At 43.6% G+C, this 18,537-nt stretch overlaps 1 protein-coding gene across 2 annotated transcripts; it reads right to left on the bottom strand.

Moving 5' to 3' along the window:
• Window positions 1-1,000: 1,000 nt before the first annotated feature.
• Window positions 1,001-16,262, bottom strand: Dpy30 (dpy-30 histone methyltransferase complex regulatory subunit). 2 transcript variants are annotated; one of them, XM_041631215.1, is made up of 5 exons: window positions 16,061-16,262; window positions 15,766-15,838; window positions 15,627-15,674; window positions 7,102-7,244; window positions 1,001-1,333 (listed from the first exon to the last, which is right to left on the bottom strand). In XM_041631215.1, the coding sequence occupies exons 2-5, from the start codon at window positions 15,799-15,801 to the stop codon at window positions 1,261-1,263; spliced, it is 300 nt and encodes a 99-aa protein (XP_041487149.1). In that variant the 5' UTR covers window positions 15,802-15,838; window positions 16,061-16,262; the 3' UTR covers window positions 1,001-1,260. The 2 variants fall into 2 exon arrangements, with proteins under 2 accessions (XP_041487149.1, XP_041487150.1); XM_041631216.1 differs by having other exon boundaries at window positions 15,937-16,061.
• Window positions 16,263-18,537: the final 2,275 nt, after the last annotated feature.

The following is an 18,537-nucleotide window of genomic DNA, read 5'->3' on the forward strand; positions in this document are numbered from 1 at the left end:
CCTCTGCCTCCCGAGTGCTGGGATTAAAGGCGTGCGCCACCACCGCCCGGCTAGCCTTGAACTCTTAAGATCCACCTGCCTCTGCCTCCCAGTATTGGGATTAAAATTATGCACCACAGCGCATGGCCATTAAGGGGAATTACAGAAGGCATCTGATTAACATTACCTGATTAACATCACCTTTGCACAGGCTCTTAACCTAAAGACAAGATTAATATGCTCCCAGTGCAGGGCTTCTCAACTTTAATACCACTCTTAGTTTGAACTGGGTGACTAAGAGGGAGAGATGGGCACATGGACTGTCCTGAACCTCCTGAGATTCGTAATATCCTGGGCTCTACCCTGTCAGAAGAATCCCACCTCACTCACTGCCCATACATAACCGAAGGAGGAAACTTGCCTCCCATTTGAGAACAAGAGTTCTAGTAATTGTGCCCCCTAGCTTTCATCACACTACTTTATCTCAACTTCTTCATGGGGGACAATAGGAATACACACAAAATACAAAAATACTACGTTATTTCTTTTTAATTTTATATGTATAAATGTTTTGCCTGAATGTATATAAGTGCATCTTGTGTGTGCCTCGTCAGAAGAGAGGGTCAGATCCCTGAAACTAAGTTAGACCACTGTGAGCCACTGTGTGGGTGCCAGGAATCAAATGTGGGTCCTCTGAAAGATAAATACCCTAAGATGTCACCTCTTCAGCCCCCTACTGTTTTGCAGAGATGCAACAAGACTAAGGAGTTGAAGAACGAGAACATTGGTGGGACTGCGCTGCACGCCCATGTAAGCACTTACCAGCAGTGTTGTCTTAAGCAGGCTTTTAACCTCCCCATGCTTCCCTGCAAAGTGGAAAAAAGCTCCTCTACAGAGTTCAATTCCAGAGGTCATTTAAGTAAAATATTGCAAATGTGGTGGCTACTATATGATTACTACAAAGTATCACATTCAAAACTACAAACAGTTCATGGAAACAAACATAAAAACTATGAATTAATGGTGTTTTAACAGTTTATTTTGAAGGTCTTTTAAAAACAAAGTAAAAGACCATCTGAGAAAAAAATTGCACAGATGATACTCATTAAATAAGTATGGTGATTAAATCAGACAGAGGATATGTTCTCTTCTGCAACTCCAGAAGTGAGTTCTGTGGTCCGGAAGGTTCCAGAGTGGGGAGGGGAATCATGGCAATTAAAGCTGCCTCGTAATCATGTAAATCTACAGTAGCAACCAAATGTTTCTTTTCTTCCCAAGTAATCAATTTCGGTCTTCAAACTGTGCCTTATTTTTTAAAAGATAAGATGCTAGAAACTCGATGGGATTTGGCGGTCTGTAAGGGAAAAGAAATGCAAAGGTTAGATATTCTGCACATACGTTAATTTGTTTGTTTTGGTTTTTCGAGGGGGAGTTCTCTGTAGCTTTGGAGCCTGTCCCAGAACTCACTCTGTAGACTAGACTGGCCTCGAACTCAGATCTGCCTGTCTCTGCCTCCCGAGTGCTAAGATTAAAAGTGTGCACCACCACCGTCCAGCTACACCATTTTTTAAAATGGATGTTTCATTTCCAGTTAAAGGCTATCTGTAACAAATATGGTGAAACAGGCAAACTAAGAAGCCAGTATTAAAGTTTAAAAGGACTTAAATTGTTTTATAGCTAAAACCAGTACAAACTCAATTCTAAAACACATGGGGTCTTGTTTAATCTTTATTTATTATTATTGCATGTATGCATGGTGGGAACAGATGTCTCACCCATGTGGAGGTCAAAAGACAACTCGGGAGCCGGTTTTCCCAGCACCCTCATATGAGTTCTGGATACTGAAATCAGGTAACTGGTGGTTAGGTTTGCTCTGCTCAGCAAATTCCTTTACCTACTGAGTCCAAAAACACAACCCAGGGGAATGAAATGCTGCTTGCCTCAGGGAGATTTCTAAGATACAAGCAGTATTCGGCTTCATGACCTTAGTGTACGTAGCATAGGTGTTTAGTTTCAAGAAAGCCCAGCACAATGGGGACAGAGGCTAGCCTAGTCTACATAGCCAGTTCCAGGTCAGTCAAAGCTACACAGTGAGAACCTTTTTAAAAACAAAAGCAAATCGGGCGGTGGCCTAGAGGCAGATCTCTCGGAGTTCAAAGCCAGCCTGGTCTACAAAATGAGTTCCAGGACAGAGTGCAAAGTTACACCGAGAAACCGTGCCTCAAAAAAACCAAAACAAACTCAAGTTGTATGCCTACAGTATGTGTGGTTTCTGAAGTATTATCCTTCAGCGAAAAAAAAAAAAAAAAAAAAAAACAATAAGGGACATGCCATTAGCAACATTAGCACCCAGATGAACCCACAGATGACTGAAGGTCCAATGAGGTCCAATGATTAACGTTCATTTAGACAACCTGCTTCTTTTTAAAGAGACTTCAATCTTCCTCCAAATTTTTTATTACATATGTTTTGTGGGAGGCATGACACTTGTGGGAAAGACAGCAAGTCTCTGTTATGTGGGTCCTGGGGAATCAAACTCAGGGCATCAGGCTTGGTGGCAAGCCTCTTTATTCACTATCTTGACAGCCCAAATTTTTTAAATTAATATTTATGATGCTACAACAACCAATTCACACATGAGAAAACCACTTATAAATTTAAATAACTCCACATTTGCCATAGATCCTACTCCAAAAGGCAGGGTGCGGGAGAAAAAGGAAGGCGAGCAAGAAAGCATGCGGAAAACTGAGTTACCATAACTAGTTCTAGGACAGCCAGGGCTGCTGCACAGAGAAACCCTGTCTCCAAAAACAAAAACAGAAACAGAAACAAAAAAATTACCCTGTGCTAGGGGAATGTGTGGCACGTGCCCTTTTTTATGTGGGGGGGAAGGAAATCAGCCAGGTCGTGGAGCACACGTTTAATCCCAGCACTGAGGAGGCAGAGTCAGATGGATCTCTGAGTTCAAGGCCAGCCTGGTCTACAGATTAAGTTCAAGGACAGCTAGGGCTACACAGAGAAACCCTATTTTTAAAAAATTGATTTATTTATGTAATATATAATATATGCATATGTATGATCGGTCTGCCTGCATGCATGCCTGCAGGAGGAAGAGGGCATCAGATCCCACTATAGATGGTAGTGCAATACCATGTGGTTGCTGAGAATAGAACTCAGGACCTATGGAAGGGCAGCTGGTGCTCTTAACTGCTGAGCCATCTCTCCAGGTTTTGTCTTTTTGTTTGGATTTTGAGACAGAGTAGATCCTGGCTGTCTTGGAACTCACTCTGTAAACCAGGCTGGTCTCAAACTAGGAGATCCTCCTGCCTCAACCTCCCCAGTGCATCACCCCATGCCTAGATTGCCCACACTAGAAAGATATGAGGAACTCTGTAAGTTTTAGGACAGTTAGGGCTATGTAAAGAGACCCTGTCTCAAAAAATAAAACAAATAATTTCCTTTTGCATTTTAAACAGCATCCAAGGTAAGCAAGCATTCTACCACTGAGCTACAACCTCAGCTCTAACCCCTTCTATTTTATGTCTTGAGAAAGTTACATAAACCAGTCCACCAGGAACTAACAGTTCTCTTGCCTCAGGCACCCAACTGCTCACACCAACACACCTTACCAGCAAAATCTTCTGAGCTGCCTACAAACCCACTTTCACCAAATAATTAGGTTAACCTAATGACTGATTTTATAAAAATTCTTTGCCTAAGAATTCTATTTAAAAACATATTACTAGTTAAAAAAAAATCGTCCTAGTTTTTTCTTTTAGCATTTAATAGTAGTATTTAGAATTTTAATCAGGCACAGTTGTGCACACCTATAATCCAAGCAATCGGGCAGAGGTCAGGACGCAGAGGTGGATCATCAGTTCAAGGTCATCCAAGTTACAAAGGAAGTTTGAAACCAATTTAGGCTACTTGAGACCCTGTCCCAATAAAACAATAATAGTGATTTAAAATTTAGAATATATGGAATTTCTAACATACCAGCCTTCTTTGGAAAAAAATGAAAAAGTAAAAGATTACCTTTTTGGGATGGTGCTGGGGACTGAACCTGGGACCTCAGGCACACCAGGGCAACACCCTACCAATAAGCTCTTACTCCAGCCCAGCCACATTCCAGTCATCAACAGCAGAGTCAAGATATATTCAGTCATAAATAAATCTTATCTTATAAATAACCAAGCAAAAGCAAAAGACAAGTATTTGTTGTATTCATTTAGTCAGTAACAGCCTGTATTCCAAGCACATGCTCTAATGGACAGCGTGTGTGTGTGTGTGTTTCTTTTAAGCATGTATAGGTGTTTTGCCTACATGTATGTTTATGCCCACAGACGCCAGAAGAGGGCGTCAGATGCCCTGGATCCAGAGTGACAGATGGCTAGGAGCCTCCATGTAGGTGTTAAGAAACAAACACAGGTCCTCTCCAATAGCAGTGAGTGCCAAGTCATCTCGCCAGCCCATTCTTGTTCTTAAAGACAGTGTCTCACAACAGTACCCTGACTGGCCTGAACCTCAACCATCTAGAGACCTGCCAGTCTTTGCCAGTGTGATGGGACTGGAGGTGTGTGCCACCACAACCAGGACACATAACTTTTAAATAAACTAATGTATCAATCTTGGCCATGAGGATGGCTTATCAGGGAAGACCCCTGCCACCAAGCCAGACAAGCTCATAACCCATGTGTAAAAAGAAAAAAACCAACTCCTCAAAGTTGTCCTCTGACCTCCACACTCACACTCAGGCATACAAACATGCATGTGCTGCACATATACACAAGCACACACCCTAGCGTACACACAAGCAGACATACACACTCGCACACACAACTAAAATATAATAAAATTTAACTAATCTATGTTACTAACTTATATCCATTTACTACAGCAATTATTACTGTCCTAGAGTTAAAACACAGCACACACCTAATAGAAACTAGTTTACAAAACAAATTTCCTTATTTGTTTACACAAAAAAGAAATTAGAAGCTCGGTATGATGGCTCACATCTGTAATTCCAGTACTTGGGACACAGAGTATGCAAATGAGTCCATAGCCTTCCTCAGCTACATAACTAATCCAAAGTCAGCAGGAGCTACATAAGACCCTCCTTGAGAAAAAAAGATGGGCTAGAGAGATGACCCAAAGATGAGTGGTTAAAAGGACACTGGCTGCTCTTTCAGAGAACTGAGGTTCAATTCCTAGCACCCACTGTTGCCTAGCAAACAGGGTAACTCCAATTGCAAGGGATCCCATGCCGTTTTCTGGCTTCTGTGAAAACCAGACACCCATGTGGTGCACGCACACGCGCGCACATACACACACACATATGCAGGTGAAAACACACATATTAAAAAATAAAAATAGGGAGGGCGGGCAGTGGTGGCACACACCTTTAATCCCAGCACTCGGGAGGCAGAGGCAGGTAGAACTCTGTGAGTTCGAGGCCAGCCTGGTCTACAGAGCTAGTTCCAGGACAGGCTCCAAAGCTACAGAGAAATCCTGTCTCGAAAAGCCAAAAACAATAAAATAAAATAATAAAAATAAAAATAGGGACAAGGTGGCAAAGTGGTTAAGGCGATGAACTGCTAAAAACTAAAAATAAAACAAAACACAAAAAAAGATTTCCTGTAAGGATTATAGCAATGCATCTAGAAATAAGAGAACTGCTCCCGAAGGGAGAAGTTACTGCTGATGAGCAAGTGTACTGGCAAAAAGAGCCCTTTGAAACCAGCTGGTAACCTAGCCTGATAGTGGAGTGCTTGCCTTTCATGAGCAGGGTCCCCAGTTTGAAGTCCAGGCACAACCAAGGAGACTATAATAATCCTATACTTGAGACAACACTGACACCGGGAAAAAACTTAAGGAACAAATTATTGGACAGAAATACAAATTACAGCAAATACCACAATATGTCAAATACTATATAAAGTCAAACTCCATAAAACTAGAAAATCAATTCTTGATTGTCACTAAAAACAATAAGCAAGCACAGGCAAAAAGGTTTCAAATAGATAAACTATAGTGACAAAGGGTAATGGGCAATGGATCTGGGTGAAACCTAACTGCAAATCTAGCAGGTAGGCACTAGAGGCAAAAGGATCAGATCAGACAGAGTTCAAGGTCAGCCTGAGCTATTTGAGACTGTCTCAAAAAAAAAAAAAAACAGGAATATAGATAAGCAGGCAGAGTAATCATGCTTTAGACTCAATCACAAAAACAAGATCTGGAAATGTGGTATCATACTTCCCACAACCCAAGCACTGGGTTGAAAGTTCAAGGACATTCTTGGCTATGTAGTGAGTTCAAAGTCAGCCTAGGCTGCCCGTCAAAAAAAAAAAGCAATGGTAAAGTGGCTAAGTTACTGTGGTATTTTTGTAATTTTAATTATAAGCATTAGCTAAGCCGTGGTGGCACACTTCAACCCCAGTACTCTGGAGGTAGAGGCAGGCAGATCTCTGAGATATGTATGTGTGTCAATGAAGACAACCTAGAACAATGTTATCCTTAAGTAAAAACTTTATAATATTACCTGCAGCCTATGATTCCAAGTCTGTATACATGAGTCCAAGTCCCAGCATCCACCCACATGTGACCCACAATCATCTGTGTAATTCCAATCTCCATGCAATATCCTCTTCTGGCCCACATGGTGCACAGACATACACCCATATAAAATACCCACACACATAAAATTAATAAATAAATCATTTTTTAAAAATCAAAATTTTGGGGAGGCAATCCAAGTTCGAGGCCAGCCTGGTTTACAGAGCGAGTTCCAGGACAGCTAAGGTTACACAGAGAAACCCATCTTGGAAAAAAAAGAAAGAAAGAAAGAAACAAAGAAAAAATAAGTAAATAAAATGAAAGTTTAACAGCAATAGGGCCAGTAAGATGATTCAGCAGGTAAAGGTGCTTGATACTAAGTCTGATGACCTGAGTTTAATTCTCAAGATCCACACACACACACACCATATATAAATGTATTCTAAAATAAAATACGCGTGACATCACTGCACACAAACTCTACAGCAAAGAACCACCATACATAACTAGCGGTATCTGGGCACAGGAACCCCACATTCTATCTCCAGTCAGACGGTATTATCTCACCTTTCCTTTGCAAGCACAGCAAGACCCTGTAATAAGATAGGCACGACTGTCTGGTCCAGGTAGGCACGGGTTGGCAAAGACTGTAGATCCACCTTCTGTTTTGATGACTTTTCTGCATTAATCTTCTCATTTTCGACTATCCTCTAGTGTTGTAAAAATAAATAAATAAATAAATATCTCAAAGTACAAGATTATTTTGAGAGCAAAACAAAAACTAATGCGAAAAACACACTCAAAGGAAAGCAAATCCTGACTAGAATACACCAGACGGCAAACCTCTTCACCAAAAGAAATTAAAGCCAATCCCTAAATTCCTGGGGTTTTTTTGTTTTTTTTTTTTTTTTTTTTGGTTTTTCGAGAAAGGGTTTCTCTGTGGTTTTGGAGCCTGTTCTGGAACTAGCTCTTGTAGACCAGGCTGGTCTCGAACTCACAGAGATCCGCCTGCCTCTGCCTCCCGAGTGCTGGGATTAAAGGCGTGCGCCACCACTGCCCGGCTTAAATTCCTGTTTTTATTATTTCATGGGCATTAGTGTTTTGCCTACATAGATTTATGTAAATCATATGCCCAAGAAGGCCAGAGGGGGGCATCGGGCACCCGGAACTGGAATTATACATAGGGTGAAGTTGCTGTGACAGTGCTGGAAATCCAACCTCAGTCTGCTGCAAAAACACTTGCCAACTCACCAGCCCCAACCCCTAATTTTATGGTTTTCCCAGACAGGGTTTCTCCTGGAACTCACTCTATAGAGCAGGCTGGCCTAGAACTAGCAGAGATCTGCCTGCTTCTTGAGTGCTGGGATTAAAGGAATGTGCCACCAACACCAAGCAATAAATTCTTTTTTCTTAAATAATCTACTTTAGGGGGATGGAGAGATGGATCAGAGGTTAAGAACACTGACTACTTTTCCAGAGGTCCTGAGTTCAATCCCCAGCACCCACATGTTGCCTCACAACCATCTATAATGAGATCTGGTGCCCTCTTCTGCCCTGCAGGCAAACATGCAGGCAGAATATTATATACATAATAAATAAATAAATCTATGAGGCTGGAGAGATGGCTCAGCGGTTAAAAGCACTGACTGTTCTTCCAGAGGTTCTGAGTTCAATTCCCAGCAACAACATAGTGGTTCACTATCATCTATAATGAGATCTAGCACCCTCTTCTGGAGTGTAGGTATGCATGCAGGCAGAACACTGTCCTTAATAAATAAATCAATCTAAAAAAAAATTTACTTTTATTTCATGTGTATTCATGTTTTGCCTGCCTGCATGTATACATGTGTGAAGTGTCAGATCACCTGAAACTGGAGTTACAGGCAGTTATGAGCTGCCCTGTGGGTGCTGGGAATTCAAACTGGGCACTCTTAATCGCTGAGTCATCTCTCCAGCCCAACAAATTCTTCTTAATTCTAGTAAAGAACACTATCCTTTTTTTTTTTTTTGCTTTTCAAGACAGTGTTCCCTGTGACTCTGGAGCCTGTCCTATGGACCAGGCTGGTGTCGAACTCACAGAGATCCGCCTGCCTCTCTGCCTCCTGAGTACTGGGTTTAAAGGTGTGCACCATCACAGCATGGCTCACAGTCCTAACTTAGCAGAGTATTTGTGTATTAAATTACATGCTATTACAATGTCTCCAATAAGAAACAGCAATTCTAGGGAGATTATATACATGCATGAAGTCCTGGGTTCAGTCCCTGCATTAACTGGGTATGGTAGTATGGTATGGTAGTATATACCCGTGACCCCAGCACTTGGTAGGTAGAAGCAAAAAGATCAGGAATTCAAGATCATACTCGGCTACATAGCAAGTTCAAACCCAGCCTGAGCTACAAGTAACTATCTTTTAAAGTGGGGCACTGAGCTGGGGTGCCCTCCCTTCAGGAGGCAGAAACAAGCAGATCTCAATGAATTCCAGCACAGCCAAGGATACATAGAGAAACTATCTCAAAAAAAAATGTAAAATACAGTTTAAGAGGGCTGGAGAAATGACTTGGTACTAAGGAGCAGGGCAGTGGGGGCACACACCTTCAGTCTCAGCACTGAGAGCCAGAGGCAGATGTCTGTGAGTCTGAGGCCAACCTGATCTACAAAGTGAGTTCCAGGACAGAGAAACCCTGTCTCAGCAAAGAGTGAGTACTCCTCTTTCAGAGGACTAGAATTGAACCCCAACACCCACATCAGGCGGCTCACAGGCTCACAATGTCTGTTATTCCAGTCCCTGGAGGGCCCAACCCCTCTACAGGCACATATACATACATACAACTAAAACTTTTTAAATAAATCATCACCAAAATAAACAATTCCTATATACTGCCCGTAACTAACTTCACTCAAGCACTGACGGAGCGCTTACGACGTGTCAATTGCTATGCTTAAGTTAAGAAGTCAATGTGCCAGACAATATTGGCCACCAACTTGACGTGGTCTAGAATCAAGTAAGAAATAGGACGCCGAGCACCTGGAAGGGATCATCTAGATTAAGTCATTCTCTAGGCATGCATGCGGGGACTATTTTTCTGAGGCTAAGGAGGGCGAGGTAGCAACCTTCACACAGCTTCAGTCCTGGACTGCTGGCTGCTTCAGGTGAAACCTAGCTGGGTGGGAGCCTTTGCTGCGCTCTTCTGACTGTGGACATAGATGACCAGCTACTTCAAGCACCCCATTTTGACTCTCCCTACATAATGCACTGAACCCCAAGACTACGAACCAAGGTAAATCCTTCTGTACTGAAGTTGCTTTTGTCAGGATAGTTTGTCACATCAGGAAAAGGGGCAGTCAATTATCACGGATTAAATATACACAATACAGATAGACCACCAAACACAAAGACAGAAAGATCATAGTGCACTACAGTGACAAAAAGAACAGAGAGTGAGGTCAAGTTTACAGTCAAAAATAAAAAGAATTATTACAGGGGCAGTGCATGCCAGTGATCCCAGCACTGCAGAGGCAGGCAGTTCTCTGTGTGTTCAAGGCCAGCCTGGTCTACAGAGCTAGCTCCAGGATACAGCCAAGGATACAAAGAGAAACCCTGTCTGGAAGGGTTTACAGTAAACTACAACGAAAAGGGGGCATAACTGAGGTAAACCCTACGATTGCTCCCTGCTTGCTACTAAGAAAACTCACAGGATGCAGCAGCATCAAAGAGGAACTAAGCAGAGTCTGGCAGTCGCCCCGAATTGAGAAGACAAATGTTGGAAATTGTGAGAAACCAAAACAGCTCCTATTCGCGAGGCAGGGCACTACAAGGAGAAAGCTGCACAAGCAAGAGGGACATAGAGGCGCGCAGAAACCAACCAGTGAGGCTGCTTTAGCATCTAGATGAATACAGCTGCCAGAGACCTGAAGAAAACCACCTGGAAGAAACAAGGACATTTACACAGCTCACACACTCTGGGAACATTTGGTGGTCCAATGGTATAGAGCAGCAGACCCTCAAAAATACGTGGAACAAGCCGGGTGGTGGTGGCGCACGCCTTTAATCCCAGCACTCGGGAGGCAGAGGCAGGCGGATCTCTGTGAGTTCGAGACCAGTCTGGTCTACAAGAGCTAGTTCCAGGACAGGCTCCAAAACCACAGAGAAACCCTGTCTCGAAAAACCAAAAAAAAAAAAAAATACATGGAACATTAGATAGAATACTCAAGATGATGAAATTGGACTTAAAGCCTGCTAGTCTGACCCTACCTGACAAAGGTTGAAGCAAGCCTTGAAAAGTCAATATTCGGGGCTGGAGAGATGGCTCAGAGGTTAAGAGCTCTGACTGCTCTTCCAGAGGTCCTGAGTTCAATTCCCAGCAACCACATGGTGGCTTACAGCCATCTATAATGAGACCTGGCGCCCCTTTCTGGCTTGCAGGCACACGTGGAAGGAATGCTATACACATAATATAATAAATAAATAAATATTTTTAAAAAAAGTCAATATTCAAGAATGTTTGAAGATATACCAAAATATCTAATACTCTACAAAGTAAAATTCACAGTTCCCAGCAGAGTATTAAGAAATCAGTAGGCAGGGGCTGGAGAGATGGCTCAGTGGTTAAGAGCATTGCCTGCTCTTCCAAAGGTCCTGAGTTCAATTCCCAGCAACCACATGGTGGCTCACAACCATCTGTAATGAGATCTGGCGCCCTCCTCTGGCCTAAAGGCATACAGACAGAATATTGTATACAAAATAAATAAATAAATAAATAAAAAAGAAAAAAAAAGAAATCAGTAGGCAGTGAGGGCAGGCATGGTGGCACATGCCTTTTCTCCCAGCAGGTAGGAAGCAGAGGCAGAAGGACTCAAGATCAGACTGGGCTACAGAGCAAACGAAGGACAGTCAAGTCTCCATACATAGTGAGACTCTGTCTCCCCCCTCCCCCCCAAAAAAAAGAAATGAAAAAGAACTATTCCTGGGCAAGACCAATGAGATGATTCAGTAGGGAAAGGCACTTAGTGTGGCAAACCCCAGAACACATGTAGAGGTAGGAAGAATCAACTCCAAACACATACAAACAACAATAATAACAGAGGCTCTGTGGTTGGTTGAGAGCACTGGCTGCTCTTACAGAGGACCGGCACAGTGGCTCACAAGCAGTTCCAGAGGACCTGGACCTTCTTCTACCCTCTATAGGCATCAAACACGCCTGCAGGACACACACATACATGCAGGCACAGCACTCATGCACAGTGCTGGCTAGCTTTTATGTCAACTTGACACAGACTAGTAGAGTATCATTTGAGAAAATTCCCAACCAGACTGGCTCATAGGCAAGTCTGGGAGGCTTTTTTTTTTCCTTTTGGATTAGTGATTGATATGAGGACCAAACCCATGACGGATGATGCCACTCCTGGGCTGCTGATCCTAGGTGCTATGAGCAGGCTGAGCAAGCCGGTAAGTAGCATCCCTCCATGGCCTCTGCATCAGTTCCTACCCTGACTTCTCTGGATGATGGACTGATTACAGTGGTAGGATGAAATAAACCCTTCCCTCCCCAAGTTACTTTTGGTTAAGCTGTAAGTGCACGTGCATGTGTGTGTGTGTGTGAGAGAGAGACAGAGAGAAAGAGAAAGACTAGCTCTATTTTATACCCTTTGAGAGAGAGAGATTATCTCTGTTTTATACCCTTTGCAGTCCTGGAAACCAGAGATCCACCTACCTCTACCTCCTTAGAACTGGAGATTCTTTAGAGAGAGAGAGAGAGAGAATATCTCTATTTTATACCCTTGGCTGACCTAGAACTCAAGAGATCCACCTGCCTCTACCTCCCTAAAACGGGAGATTCTTTTCCTTTTGGTGCTTTTTTTTTTTTTTTTTTTTTTTTGGTTTTTCAAGACAGGTTTCTCTGTGTAACAGCCCTGGTTGTCCTGTCCTGGAATTCACTATGCAGACCAGGCTGATCTCACAAGAGATGCACCTGCCTCTGCCTCCAGAGTGCTGGGATGAAAGACTTGTAGCTCCCGGCTCCCACTTCCAGCTCAGAGCTGAGAATTCTAAATATGTGTGCCACCACACTCAGCCTGAAAAATCTTGGGGAAAAAAAAGGTGCATTTCCTGCTCTTAATATGTTTTATTTATGTATTTATTTATTTTTATGTGCATTGGTGTTTTGCCATGGGTATCAAGTCCCCTGGAACTGGAATTACAGACAGTTGTGAGCCGCCATGTGGGTGTTGAGAATTGAACCCGGGTTCTCTGAAAGAGGGGTCAGTGTTCTTAGCCCCTGAGTTATCTTTCCAGCCCCTACTTCTTGCTTTTTTTTTTTTTTTTTTTGATTTGAGACAGGGTTTCTCCTTAGCTTTTTGGTTCCTGTTCTGGAACTAGCTCTTCTAGACCAGGCTGTCCTTGAACTCACAGAGATCCGCCTGCCTCTGCCTCCCGAGTGCTGGGATTAAAGACGTGCGCCACCACCACCCGGCTCTAAGTTCAGTTACCAACACTCCAATCAGAAAGCCCACAACCACCTGAAACTCCAGCTCCAGGTGATTTGACACTTTCTTCTGGCCTCAGGGGTACCAATACACATATGGCATACACACACATAAAAAAAAATAAATAAATCTTTAAAAAATAGTAATGTTTTAAGAAAGAAATTACTAGGTTAAAAAAAGAAATAAAACATCTATAACAAAGAAAAATCAACCTACAAAACAGATCAAGACACAACATATATTGTCAGGCATGGTGGCATACACCTTTAGTCCCAGCACTAGGAGGTAGAGGCAGCAGACCTCAGAGTCCAAAGCCATCACAGACAGTCCACATAGCAAGTTACAGGATAGCCAGGACAATTTTGAAACTATCTCAAAAATCCCAAAACAAACAAACAAGATACAAATAAATTATATATATATATATATATATATATATATATATACACACACACACACACACACACACACATACACCATAGACTGACAAGGCCATTAAAAACAAAACAAATCAGTTTAGGGCTGGAGAGATGCCTCAGCAGTTAAGAGCACTGACTGTTCTTCCAGAGGTCCCAAGTTTGATTCCCAGCACCCACATGGCAGCTCACAAATGTCTATAATTCCAGTTCCAGGGGACCCAACACCCATGGCAAATCACCAATGGACATAAAAACAATAAATATTTATTTATTTAAAAACATAAAAATAAATCAGTTTATCCCAGCAGTGAGCCGTAAGCCACAATAAGTCTGTCAGGCAAGACTTAGCCAATAATGTTAAAGTGGTATGATGGTATATGGGGGTAACCTACTGCTTTCTGACTGGATGTGTGGCCTACTCCACATGCCTGCTTGGTACATAAACCTGGCCAAAAGCCTATATCACTCTGGAGGCCACAGCCCTAGCGAGTCACCTACTACTGTTGTTTTTCTAAAAAGTCATGTTGTTAAACTGTGTAAATATTTCTGTTTCTACCCACAGATTAGTGCAGCTCTCAGCCTTGGCCAGAGGCACCGCTTTTTGTAGGGGTCAGCGAGAAATGAAGACTCAGAACTGGTTAAAGTGCTAGTACTCAGCCCTAAATGGAACTTCTAGAACTCCCACTAAGGCTCAGAGAACACTGTCAAACATGAAGCAAAAAAATGTGAGAACTAGCTGGGCAGTGGTGGTGCACACCTTTAATCCCAGCACTCGGGAGAAGAGGCAAGCGAGTCTCTGAGTTTGAGGCCAGCCTGGTCTAGGGCAGCCAGGGCAACACAGAGAAACCCTGTCTCAAAAAACAGAGAGAGAGAACCAGTCACTCTTGCAGAAGACCCTGATTCAATTCCCATCACACACATGGTAGCTTTCTGTAATTCAAGTTTCAGGAGATCTGCCATCATCTCCTTATGAAAAACAACTACCCAGGTAAACGACTCACATACATAAAATAAAGTATTAAAAAAAAATACATAAACCAGGCATGATGTCACATGCCTTTAATCCCAACACTCAGGATGTAGATGTGTAGGTGGATCTCTGAACTCAAGACCAGCCTGATTTACATAGTGAGTTCCAGACAGTCAGAGCTACATAGTGAAAACCTATCTCCAAAAACAAAGAAACAAAGAAAAGAAACATATATACATATACATTGAGAGAGGGAGAGAGATATACATATACACTGAGAGAGGAAGAGAGAGCACGCACACATAAATACAATGCAATTCTTTAGTCAAAAAAAAAAAATGTCAAGCCGAGCGGTGGTGGCGCACCTTTAATCCCAGCACTCGGGAGGCAGAGGCAGGCGGATCTCTGTGAGTTCGAGACCAGCCAGTCTACAAGAGCTAGTTCCAGGACAGGCTCCAAAACCACAGAAAAACCCTGTTTCGAAAAAAAACAAAAGAAAAAAAAATGTCAGCCCGTCAACATTGAAATACAAACTCTAGGTAAAATGGCTCAGTGGGTAAGGTTTGCTACATCCAAGCCTGATGACCTGAGTTCCATCTCTAGAACCCCCACCTAAGGGTGAAAGGAGAAAACCGACTCTGTGTAAGGTTGCCCTCTGACTTACACATACACACATACAGAGAGAGAGAGAGAGAGAGAGAGAGAGAGAGAGAGAGAATAAAAAATATAGAAAACAACTCTAAGCTTACTTGCTAGTGACCTGGAACAAGTTACCAAGCTACTGAACTTTAAGCATTCTGGGGCTAAAGATATATCCAAATTGGTCGGGTGTATATCACACAAACAGCAAAGCGTTGAATAAATATTAACACCTGTTTCTACAACAAATGCTTAGAAACGCTCCTACTTTTTTTTTTTTTTAAGTCCAAACTTAATCCCGCAAGTCTCCTATTCACACACAAATTTTCTCCAGGAAGCCTCTATTTTCCTAACCAAACCTACCCAGCTCTGGTTCCGGGATTTGGTCATTCATTTACAAAGTACCTTTATTTTTAGGCAAGTATTGGCATGCTAGAAAAAGAAACCGCTTATAATCTGATCCTACGGAGATCACGGCAGCCAAGTGTTCCCTCGTGCAGAGTAGCCTAGTAAACGGATCCTAAATTTTCTCCGGCTCTCAAGAGACCCACAGAGGCGGCAGAGGAACTGGGCGAGTTACCTCAACGTTGTCCGTAAGACCGTACTCGGAGTGAGGGTTTTCTGCAACCTAAAAAACAAAATAGAGTCACAGAGACATCCGCCCGTTCGGCGCTGCCTCCCTGCACACAGCTACTCTGAATCCAAGGGCCTCCTGGTACCTGCGTCTGTCCCTCCAGCATCTGCTCTGACTCCATGGCGGACCCTGCAAACCGCAGTCAACCGGATACCAGTCTTGCAAAACAAGAAGAGCCGCGAGTTAGTTACCCGGGAGATTTCAAGTGGAAGACGCCAGGATGCGGTGTAGCCCAGCCCGGGACCCCGCCCCTCACCCCCGCGGGCAGCAGACGCGCGGGCTGGGACGGTTCACGGACTGGCCGTCCGCGTCGCATCGCGAAGCTCGGAGGTCGTCCCGAGGATCTATCAGTGGGAGGAGTAGGTCAGGGAGCTGATTACCCGCGCCAATGCTGTCGGTTCCTAAGTGCCCTGCACGGCGCCACCGACTCCCAGCGCGAACCGCTTCGGCCGTAAGTGAGGGACGTCGCGCTGCGGCCGCGCCTGCGCAAAGCAGCCCGGCTGGCAGGAGTGCCAGAGCCCGCCTAAGAGGGCCTGCGCCTCTGCGGTGCACGGTGAGCCTGGCCACCTGCCGGCTCCTCCCTGCCGCAGACCTCCTGGAAGCAGCCGTTGGTGCCGCCCGAAAGTCTCTGTCCCCGAGGAACTGAGACCGTTCAATGCTGAGTGGTTCTTATTAGGAAATCGTAGGCCCAGTCTTTTCATTAAAGCCAAAGAGGGTCTGGAGAGACCGCCCAGGAGTTGATTTACTTGCTGTGTTTGCAGAATACTTAGGTTTGGTTCCCAGCACCCACGTGGTGGCTCACAAAGGGATGTGACGCTCTCTTCTGACCTATGCAGGCACGAGACACGTTTGTGCTCCACACAGATGCAGGCAAAACACGCACACATAAAAAATCCTATATATTTTTTTTAAATATTTATTTATTATGTATACAGTGTTCTGTCTGTATGTATGCTTGCTGGCCAGAAGAGGGCACCAGATCTCATTACAGATGGCCGTGAGACACCATATGGTTGCTGGGAACTGAACTCAGGACCTCTGGAAGAACAGTCAGTGCTCTTACCCTCTGAGCCATCTCTCCAGCCCCCCTATATATTTTTAAAGGCAAAATAGAGGAGGGTTTGGGGGTGACTTATCCAAGTCACGCAGTCTGTGAAGAGACCACACTCAGTCTACTCTATGTCTAGATGAGTAAAAAGATAAAGACTTTCCAGGGTATAGGGACTCATCTCAGTGGCTCAAAGCACAGCCCGGGAATGACCAAGGACCTTGGTTTGATTTCCACAAAAGAACTGAAAGTGGCTGTCCAGATATACTACTAATGGGAACCAGTCTGGATTTTGTTTGTTTTTAAATTTTAAAGCCAGGTGTTGTGGTTCCCGTCTGAAATCCCAGGCTTTAGATGGCTGGGATAGATAAGGAGGGTCCTGCACCTGAGCTTCCGGAATGTGAGATCCAGATAAGCGTGAGTTTCCGGAAACAAGCTCTGACTACAAAGGCTGATACTTGATTAGCTAGAATTTCTGTACTGTGGAGAGGTTGGAATATTTCAAGTCCAGACACTTGAAATTGTCTTGAGCCTAGATAGCTCCCAGATAGCTATTTAGTACCCAGCTCTGTAAGTGACCCAACATCTTTGTAACTATTAAGCCTATCTTTTGGAATGTCTAGACACCTAGCTAACACCAACCAAAAGGCTTCTAAGAAGGCCTCAGAAGTTCCTAAGATGCCCATTAGCTATGATTTCCTCACTTTTCTATGCCCACACACCTAATGTATTCGCGAAGTTCGTTAATGACAGGTGTGGCGGCCCAGGCCTTTAATCTCAACACTGGGGAGACTGAGGCAGGTAGGTAGGTCTCTTGAGGTGCTGGCCACCCTGGTCTTTATAATTTTCTTTGTTCTGGTACTATATAATGGGACTGCTACCACACTGGAGCATGGAATTCGAGGTGACCTGAATCTTTATTCTCAAGCCATGGTCACTCTGTTTGGTTCCAAAACAAACCTTCCTATCTTATCCCCATTGGGTGAGAGCTGCGTCTGCATTAAGGGAGAGCCTGTCTCAAAAGAGCATAATAGGAAGGAAGGAAGGAAGGAAGGAAGGAAGGAAGGCAATAGAGATGGACCAGCCATTAAAAAAACGTATTGCTCTTCCAGAGGACCCGAGTTTAGTACCCTGCACACACATAAAGTGTCTAACAACCACTTGTCACTCAAGAGACTCTGACACCTTCTTCTGGCCTCTCTGGGCACTTGGACTCATATGCATTCACACAGAGATGTGGTATACATGTACACATGATTAAAAATAAACTTTAAACTGGGCAGTGGTAGCACACACCTTTAATCCCAGCACTCGGGAGGCAGAGGCAGGCGGATCTCTGCGAGTTCGAGGCCAGCCTGGTGTACAAGAGCTAGTTAGTTCCAGGACAGGCTTCAAAGCAACACAGAAACCCTGTCTCAAGAAGACAATAAATAAATAAATAAATAAATAAATAAATAAACTTTAAAACTGATCATTTGTTTCCTACAAACAATGCATAGCCTGGGGTCATGAGAAATTGAGTCATGCTACATAGGGCAATAGCCCCTAGCCATAGAAAATTGCTTGGCATAGACTGACCATTTGGCTCCAACTACAGGAACAATATGCCTCGCTGTTAAGCAATCCACCCAGGTCCTGTCAAACCACAAAAAAAGTTGTAACTTACTGATAGTTTGCTACAGGTGTGTGTATATATGTGCATGTCCCCCAGCCCCTCTAAATGTACCCAGCCTTCATCACACAGGAAAGATTGGAGCCCCTCACTGTTCCAATAATGCAGTTTCAATCTGTCGAGATAGAGTCTGTCTG

The sequence above is a fragment of the Microtus oregoni genome, unplaced genomic scaffold (genome assembly GCF_018167655.1).
Source record: "Microtus oregoni isolate MIOR12 unplaced genomic scaffold, Mior012 000036F_ref0000092, whole genome shotgun sequence".
In the NCBI taxonomy this organism is placed as follows: Eukaryota; Metazoa; Chordata; class Mammalia; order Rodentia; family Cricetidae; genus Microtus; species Microtus oregoni.

Bases quoted from the DNA above. Each gene is read 5' to 3' on its own strand.
- Dpy30 (XM_041631215.1), bottom strand. From the start codon at position 15,801: ATGGAGTCAGAGCAGATGCTGGAGGGACAGACGCAG. The intron at 15,675-15,765 runs GTACCAGGAGGC...TTTGTTTTTTAG, and splicing joins TGCTGGAGGGACAGACGCAG to GTTGCAGAAAACCCTCACTC. The intron at 7,245-15,626 runs GTAACTCGCCCA...TTACAACACTAG, and splicing joins GTCTTACGGACAACGTTGAG to AGGATAGTCGAAAATGAGAA.